Below are 8,645 nucleotides of genomic sequence, written 5' to 3' on the forward strand. Positions count from 1 at the left end.
ACTGTTGCTGAGAAGATAGGAAATGATGTTATATATGATCCATTAAACAATCATAGCATAAATGCCATACATGAACAAAATCACTTGAACAGATTCAAATTTTAAATTTCAAAAGGTGACATCAGTAAAAGTGGAAAAAATCATCAATAAAGTTAATGTCAAAAAAGCAACTGGAGCAGATGGGATACCAGCAAAAATAGTTAAAGCAAGTAAATCTGTCGTTGCACCTCAGCTGACCAGTCTTATAAATTTGACTGTGGACACGGGCATATTTCCAGACAAACTTAAAGAAGCCCAAGTTACACCCTTACATAAAAAGAGCGACCCACTACTGAAATCAAATTACAGACCAGTCAGTGTGTTACCTATTTTTTCAAAATTTTACGAAAATATATTTGAAATACAGTTATACGATTTCTTTGATTCCATTTTTAATCCTTATCTATGTGCTTTCCGTAGAGGACATGGATGTCAGACTATGTTGCTCAGATTACTGGAAGACTGGCGTAAAGCTTTAGACAAAAACTTATATGTAGCTGCAGTCCTTATGGATTTATCAAAAGCTTTTGACTGCTTACCTCATAAAATTTTACTAGATAAAATACTAGCATATGGTGTTTCTCCACATTCAGTATCTTTATCAAAATCATATCTTTCTGATAGAAAACAGCAAATTAAAGTAAACGGTGTTAAGAGTAGCTGGGCTGACATCCAAAAAGGGGTACCCCAAGGTTCTATATTGGGGCCCCTTTTATTTAATATCTTGAAATGATATTTTTTATTTTGTTAAACATAGTACATTATTTAATTATGCGGACGACAATACTCTGTCTTTTAGTAGTCCGGATTAAAAAAAAAAAAAAAAAATTCTAAAAAACTTGAAAAAATACAAGAGAGAGCATTAAGATTTGTATATGACGACTACTTATCATCCTCTGAAACTCTTCTTGAGAACGCAAAGGTTCCAACCCTACAAGTAAGACGCATCAGGACAATGGCACTTGAGACTTATAAAATTTTAAATAATTTGGCTCCTGTATGTTTACAAAATTTACTCCAAATTAAACACACTAAATATTCTTTTAGATACAGTAATATTTTGAAAATACCAAAGGTAAGAACTACCTCATATGGAAAAAAATCTTTTAGTTTTGCTGCTGCTTCTTTATGGAATAGCTTACTTGACCATTTCAGGGCTGTTAACAGCTTCTCACATTTTAAGAGTTTTGTTCAGTCCTGGAGTGGAACAATATGTTTTTGCTCTGCCTGTAGATAATTTGTGTTACAATATTTATGCTTTTTATGCTGCATTTTAATACAGCTTGCATTGCAAATGAAATTTTGTTTTTTTCACATTTTAAGATTTGAAAGATTTGAAATTTCTACTTTATTAATCATAATTTTTTTTTTTTAAATTAGTGCTTCATATTATCAGATTATTACATGGCATTTTTCATATCGAATGTATTATCAGCCCTAGGTTCAATATCAGCCCAAGAGCCGCATGGCTCGAGGGCTGATATTGACCGAGGGCTGATAATACATGCGATATGAAAAATGACCTGTTATGATCTTTTTATCATATGCTTCAACAGTAGAGAAAAATAACAGATTCATATATTGATCCTTTTACGTGGTTCCCGAAGTTTAAAGAGTAAAACAGTTCACGGCCGTCGTGCCAAAAATTTGATACATTCAATATGAAAATCTTTCTATCATATGCCTCAACAGAGAGAGAAAAAAAAAACATTTTAATATGGACGAATCGACAAAAAAAATAATTCAACAATATACATAATGATCATTGTTTGGAAAAGTCAACTTTTTAAAGAAACTTTCTAAATTATGTTTCAGAAAAACTTAAAAAATGCATTTATTAAATAATTGTTGGTTTTGTTTTTGTTTTTGTTTTTTTATATTATTTGAAACAATATACTTTCCAGTATTCAAATAATTGTTTTGTACACTACTTTGTAATGTTTTTCACTGAAAAAGTAGCATTGAGGTGTATTTTCCGGAATTAGCCGAGTATTACCGGAATGCCATGTGATAACGTTACGGAAAGGCATGTGATAACAATCGAAGCATGTGATAAACTTTTCATATCAGCCCGCTAAGCACCAATTCGAAAAATATGGAATTTACGTCAATTTAATGCTATTATCATACGGTAAAATTTATATGTTATTTAGTCTAAGTATATGATAAATATGTTTTGGTACTTTGCAAGATACATGGATATGCTATTTGCTTAGAAAAGTTTTGGTGCTGCTTTTTATTATTTATTTATTTATTTATTATTTATTGCATGCTGCATGCTTTGTTTTATTTGTTATTGCATATGTTTTATATTCGGTGAAAAGCTCATTAGAGCTTATATTTGTATTGTTTGTCAATATGCCGAATCCAAATAAAGTTTTACTTACTTACTTACTTTGTGGAAACAACTATTCACTGGAACCAACTACCAGATAAAGTTGTGCATGCAGGTTCTTGAGAGGCATTTAAGACCGCTCTGCAAGAACACCACACATAACAACGGCGCTCTTCTCCACCGTGTATTTGAGCCTAAATAGGATTCTACACGTACCACTACAGATACAGATGCAATGGTTGTCACTGTATTTGAACAAAAGACAAAAGAGCTGTGGGTACTTGAAGAATGTGTCATAGCAATGAACTGTCGATTAGAGCTGAGACTACTATAACACATGTTATAGTAGTCTCAGATTAGAGGTTTGTACTTCATTGGTATCTCAGCTCAGTATTCAAGCTGAGGGGTATATAAATTGCTCTCATTAATCCATGGTATACCACAGGAGTATAGTTTATCATGTTTCCATATTTGTTCTAAATCATATTTAACTGAATTGCATCATCATGTGTTGTTTGTGTGGGTATTGTATGAACTTTGTGATTTGTGTTGATTCATATGCTTTCTTTTGGTCCTGTGTATGGAGATTGTAGGAATATCAGCTATTAAAATGCCTCAATAAGGTATTTTAGCCTTTTTTAATGATACAACATAGATGTAACTGGCGTTCGCCCTGGTTACATAAATCATGAAGTTTTTTTCTTCTTTTCTATTCAGGAAGCAAAGTCGTATATGTCTGAAGGTAGAAAACTAGTAGCACATGTTTAATAGCAAAAAAAGAATGTGTCCATAGTACACGGATGCCCCACTAGCACTATCATTTTCTATGTTCATTGGATGGTGAAATCGGGGTCAAAAATCTATTTTGGCATTTACAGTAGAAAGATCACATCATAGGAAACATGTGTACTAAGTGACAAGTTGACTGGACATCAAATTCATCAAAAACTTCCTTTACCAAAAATTTAACCTGAAGCGGGACAGACGGACGCCGAATAGACGCACAGACCAGAAAACATAATGCTGTTCTACTGTCGTAGGTGAGGCATATAAACAGTAGATATGCTGTTATTGTCAATGAGACAACTACTAGTATCCACCAAAGTTCAAATGGGGTGGATGAAAGCAATTATAGACAACGGAACGACCTTCAACAATGAGAAAACTCCATACCGTGTAGTCGGATATGTAATAAATACCTACATGAAAAACACGAAACAATTAAATTGAAATATAACAGCCTAATTCATAACAAAACAATTTCCGAAAAACAAATATGACAGACATGAACCAACGACAACCCTTAAATTACAGATTCCCGACTTGGGACAGGAACTTATAGATCGTGGCGGGGTTAAATATGTTTGAAGGCGTCAGCCCTCCCCTAACCTGGGATAGTGATGTAGGAACAACAGAAAAAAACTTGGTTTATACTTCTTTATCCATAAATTAACTAAAGGTATATAATCAAACACACTCAAAAGATGTAATGGCATAACAGAAGAACAAACTTGGTTTATACTTCTTTAACCATAAATTAAAAAAAAATGTTTTTATCAACTAAAAGGTTGATGTTCAAGCACACTCAAATACTAAAGGTCGCAAGCCCACAAACGAATGTTAATTTAAAATTACTAGGCAAATTTTACTTTTTTCCAATACTCAATCTAATTCACATATAGATCTCTGATTTCGTTATTATACACGAGTAGTATAACGAAATCAGTGATCTATATTTGGATTAGATTGTTCCAATATTTAACCAGTGCTTTTTATGTTTGAAGTATATATCTCCGTGTGTACGATTTTTATTAAAATCTCCGTCAAGTAGTCTAGTTTTGACTAGAACTGCTTGTCATGTATTTGTTTTCTTAAGAGCAAATATTTTAAAGACTATAATAGTTTATGTGACTTTTTGTCTGTTCATCATACTATTTCGACTATTAAGAAACATGTATACAAACATCTGATGAAAGATTATTTAGCATAAATTAGCATAAATTTGTGAAAAAAAATACATATAAATATGCCCAGCACTGGATTGACTTATTTATATATACAGCCTAAATTTTATAAAAAGTATCGAATAAATGTTCATTATCGTGGAGCCTTTATCTGACCAAGCACATCATTGTACATCTTGTATACGTCACTAAAAGTTGTTTCGTTGACAGTAAATCCGAGCTCATGTATGCGCTTCAAAGCCCATTGTAAATCTTTATTGTACTGCACTGCCGCTGCTAGGACACCCATAAAAGCTGAAATATACAAGTTCGGATACTACGCAGGTGTATAGATATAGAAAACTTAAGCCTTATGCTGCATAGTATAAAACATATAAGCAGAAGCTCTGGTGAGATTTCTACCTATCATATAAAAAATATACCCCCCCCCCCCCCTCAAAAAAAAAAAAAAAAAAGAAGCATAATACGCATATCAAACATAGAACTGAATACAGCCAAGTTTTTTTTTTATAATTATACAATATTTTAATACGGTTTCATGTTATAAATCAGTTGTGTCTGTACTTGTGTATAATGTGTTTCTGTCCACTGCAAGAAAATATGTCATCAGAGAGTCATTTCATTTTTTTTAAATGTGTTAAAACATGTGTTGACTGGGCTGCATCTTTTATTACATGGAGAGTAGACACCATACTATGTCTGGAAAATTACCATCCATTGTTCAGTTTCGTAGTTTTTATCAGTATATTTTCGTATGATCGTAAACTAACGCATTTGTAGATAGTATCATATAGTTCTTGGTAAGGTTCGTGTAACTCATCATTTGGTTGTCAATATTGTGCTTTGTGTATATTGTTGTCTGTTTGTCTTTTTCTTTTTAGTAATGGCGTGGTTACTTTATTTTCGACTTGAGAGTTTGAATGTTTCTTTAGTATTCTTCTGCTTAGCCTCTCTTTTATATAATGCATGAAAACGATATTGACTACATTTCCCATTTGTTAGTGCACTGTATACAATCTGCAAAACAAACAAATCTGTGATATTTGTAAAATATGTACAATTTGAATTTCGCCATCCCTTTTTCTAATCTAGAACACCATTTACAAATTCCTTTACAACTCTTCATTAGGATGAAACCAAATGTTGGCCACTATAAATGATTTTTATTACAGAACTTTTAAGCGTTTAATTCAGATGACGATCTAGGATATTGAAAAGGAGCGACACACTATGCAACCTAGGAGTGGAACATGTAAACAGTCTATGCATAACCATAAATGTAGCTCCATAAGAAAGCCCGGATCCCTTTCCCCAAAAAATCTGGATCATTTTATTTATCTCGGTGCAGTGACAAGTATCATCACGACAGGCTAGGGAAAACTAAGATCCAATAAAACTATATTACTGGCTATTGTTATTTGGAGTTTTTAGAGAACGTCATTACAACTTCGACCTTGACAACTATATAGGACTTTATTATCTCCGGTCATCAATCTGCATTAGAATGAACTTTCTTGACACAAGTTAAATTTACCAGTTCTTTGTCCAATAGTACAATGAAACAAAACTAAATTTACCAGTTCTTTGTCCAATAGTACAGTGAAATAAAACTGGTCCGTCGTTTCCTATCTTTAACAGCTTGTCCTTGTACTGTTTAAATACATCTGTACTGAAGGTGGTACTATAAATATCTGCAATACAACTTTACGCTTTAAATATGCTAATATAATGATAAAACCTTCTAGTTTGTGGTTCGTGATGCACATATTTTACATTATATCAAAGGAGATAAGTCATACATTTATTTTATTGATTTATCAAGTTAAGTTATAAAAATGGTATGTTGAATAAATTGTTTGACGAAAACTTCCAAATATAATATTGTGTAGAAAGTAGAAATTTGTAACTGTGATTAGAAATCACACATTTGTGAATTAAGAGAGCAGCAGTTTAAATGGTTTTTACGAGACCTATAGGGTTGTTGTAAGAGCCCTCGCTTAATCTTTTATTTCAACTGTGTCTTATTTGAATCACGCTTCTACGTCCATATCACTTTTCGTTTCCTAACATTTTCCCCAATGAACATTTTTTTAAGAGGTAACACAAAATTAATAAAATGCTTCGCTGAGCGCAGCCTGATACGACCACAGAGGTTGAATCCTGAACAGTACACAATATTCAACTTGATACTATCTGAATGTGTTTTGTTATCAAATTTTTAACATGATACACAAAAAAATCAAGATCTTACAGATCGCAATACTGAGGAATTAAAGATTTCTTCTTGAAACTTTATAAAAATTTTATTCCTGCATGAATTGGACAAAACCCCCAAACTCAATCCCAGTCTTCCTTTTGTGATATGGAACCTTGTGGTACAATGTCAGATAGATCCATACTCTTACATACAAGATATTGTCCAGAAACTACAAAATTGCTTGTTTTTTGTCCCTTTTTGTCCCTTAATTCTGAAACTGTTGGCACCATAACACCCAAAATGAATCCAAACCTTCTACTTGTGGTATCAAACATTGTGGAACTTTTCAGAGCAATTGAAATACTTATACACAAGTTATCATCCTGAAAGTAGAACATGCTTGTTTTTGGCCCGTTTTGGGCCCCTAATTCCTAAACGGTTAAGACCATCATCCCAAAAACAATCCCAACCTTCCCTTTGTGGTATTGAACCTTCTTATTAAATTTCAAAGAGATCCATTCATGTAAACTAAAGTTATTGTCCAGAAACCAATGTGTCTTCGGACGACGCAGACGACGACACAGACGACGACGACATCATACCATTATACGATCCCAAAAAAAATTTGCGGTCGTAAATAAATTGAATAACTTACCTAAAGGTAAATGATAATATTTCAAAGATGATCCCTTAAAATGCTCGCTTTCAAGTTCTTCATTATAACCAATTTCGTCACCATACTCCTCGGGGTTCTCGGTTTCATAATTTACATTTGATGTAGGAGATATATGTTTTCTGTCCAAAGCTGGATCTAATACCACCTTCTCCAATTCCGACGGTTTTTGTCTAACTGGGATGTAGTTCTCGTCATATGTATTAAGATTTACCGGTATGTTGATCAGATTTACGGTCTCTTGCGAAGGATTGTTGTTGAAGGTTTTACCAACCCGCATGTTGATAACTGATTTGAAGCCAGCGGCTTCCAGTTCCTTTAAATGGCCCCTTCGTATCTGCCCGGCAGTGAACCAATTCTTATAGACAGGATGACCAAGCCAATATCCCAACCAATTCTGATATGCATCACATTTTGGAGGATTGCTTACAATTGATTCACCTGTTATTTCTGCAACAACCGATTTAAATCTGTCTTCTGTAAAATCCATTCCCATTAAAGCACTCATTTTATAGAATTTCTCACTATTCACTCTTGGTTCGTATTTGGAGTCCAGTTTTGACATGTAAGCTGTATGCAATAAGGATGTAAAAGCTACAGCTTGTGGTTTCCTGGAATAAAGCAAAATTGGTTTCTCCATCTTAGTAATAGCGTCTGTTAGTTTCTCCACTGCTTTAACACAAGCCCAGTCCTCGTTCTCTTTAAGAATGGCATCAAACTGAATTCCAGCAATCTTTGCAACATATTTGGCTTCTGACATTGAAGCAAGTTTTTCACCTCCAAACTGACCAGGGCTATTTTCATGAAACAGAGATATAACTCCTTTAAATCCTTCATCATGTGCATATTTAATTTGCGTGTCTGTTAATCCTCCAGCAACATACAACTTAGGTGTCACCTCTTTTGCCCACCATAATTTGAATCCCGGTACCCTTCTCTGGGACAAAGTATCAAGATGAAAGTCGCCACGTCCTGTTGACATAAAACGAACAAATAAACTTCCATACTGAGCTAATGTTGTATTCCTCTTTGCTATCCGAACGACCATGTTACAGTTTTATTGCACAATGGTATAATGAATGGTACTAAATGTGTAAACAGACCTTTTCACTTACTCTCGACATAGACAAAAGACACCTACTAAAGTGTACAGGTGAAATGGAAGGTTTCGTATCAAAGATAAAAATATTTCAGTAATAAAATTACATATACATATTCGATGTCACGGTATTGTGCTATTTTGAAGAGGAAATGCGTGTATTGAGCATTTAATTATTATAAGATTTTATCTATTAATTTCACGTTGAGTTGCGTAATACGGGGCGCCGAATGGGACTCTTGTGGTTTTGTACTCGAAATTCAATTTTGTACGGACAAAAGTGAGTTTTGTTCTACAAAAATGAGTTCAGTTTAACAAAATTTGTAGCATACTACAAA

At 33.5% G+C, this 8,645-nt stretch overlaps 1 protein-coding gene across 2 annotated transcripts; it reads right to left on the minus strand.

Annotated features, from left to right (window-relative positions):
• Positions 1-3,796: 3,796 nt before the first annotated feature.
• On the minus strand, positions 3,797-8,373 carry LOC143079678 (uncharacterized). Of its 2 annotated transcripts, none has more exons than XM_076255161.1 (3): positions 7,191-8,373; positions 5,873-6,029; positions 3,797-4,632 (listed from the first exon to the last, which is right to left on the minus strand). In XM_076255161.1, exons 1-3 carry the CDS (start codon positions 8,254-8,256, stop codon positions 4,593-4,595), a joined length of 1,263 nt encoding a protein of 420 aa, XP_076111276.1. In that variant the 5' UTR covers positions 8,257-8,373; the 3' UTR covers positions 3,797-4,592. The 2 variants fall into 2 exon arrangements, with proteins under 2 accessions (XP_076111276.1, XP_076111274.1); XM_076255159.1 differs by having other exon boundaries at positions 5,916-6,029; positions 7,191-8,371.
• Between the last annotated feature and the right edge of the window lie 272 nt (positions 8,374-8,645).

The sequence above is a fragment of the Mytilus galloprovincialis genome, chromosome 6, assembly GCF_965363235.1.
Source record: "Mytilus galloprovincialis chromosome 6, xbMytGall1.hap1.1, whole genome shotgun sequence".
NCBI lineage: Eukaryota > Metazoa > Mollusca > Bivalvia > Mytilida > Mytilidae > Mytilus > Mytilus galloprovincialis.

Bases quoted from the DNA above. Each gene is read 5' to 3' on its own strand.
- LOC143079678 (XM_076255159.1), bottom strand. From the start codon at position 8,256: ATGGTCGTTCGGATAGCAAAGAGGAATACAACATTAGCTCAGTATGGA. The intron at 6,030-7,190 runs GTAAGTTATTCA...GTTGTATTGCAG, and splicing joins ATATTATCATTTACCTTTAG to ATATTTATAGTACCACCTTC. The intron at 4,633-5,915 runs GTAAATTTAGTT...TGTATATTTCAG, and splicing joins TACTATTGGACAAAGAACTG to CTTTTATGGGTGTCCTAGCA.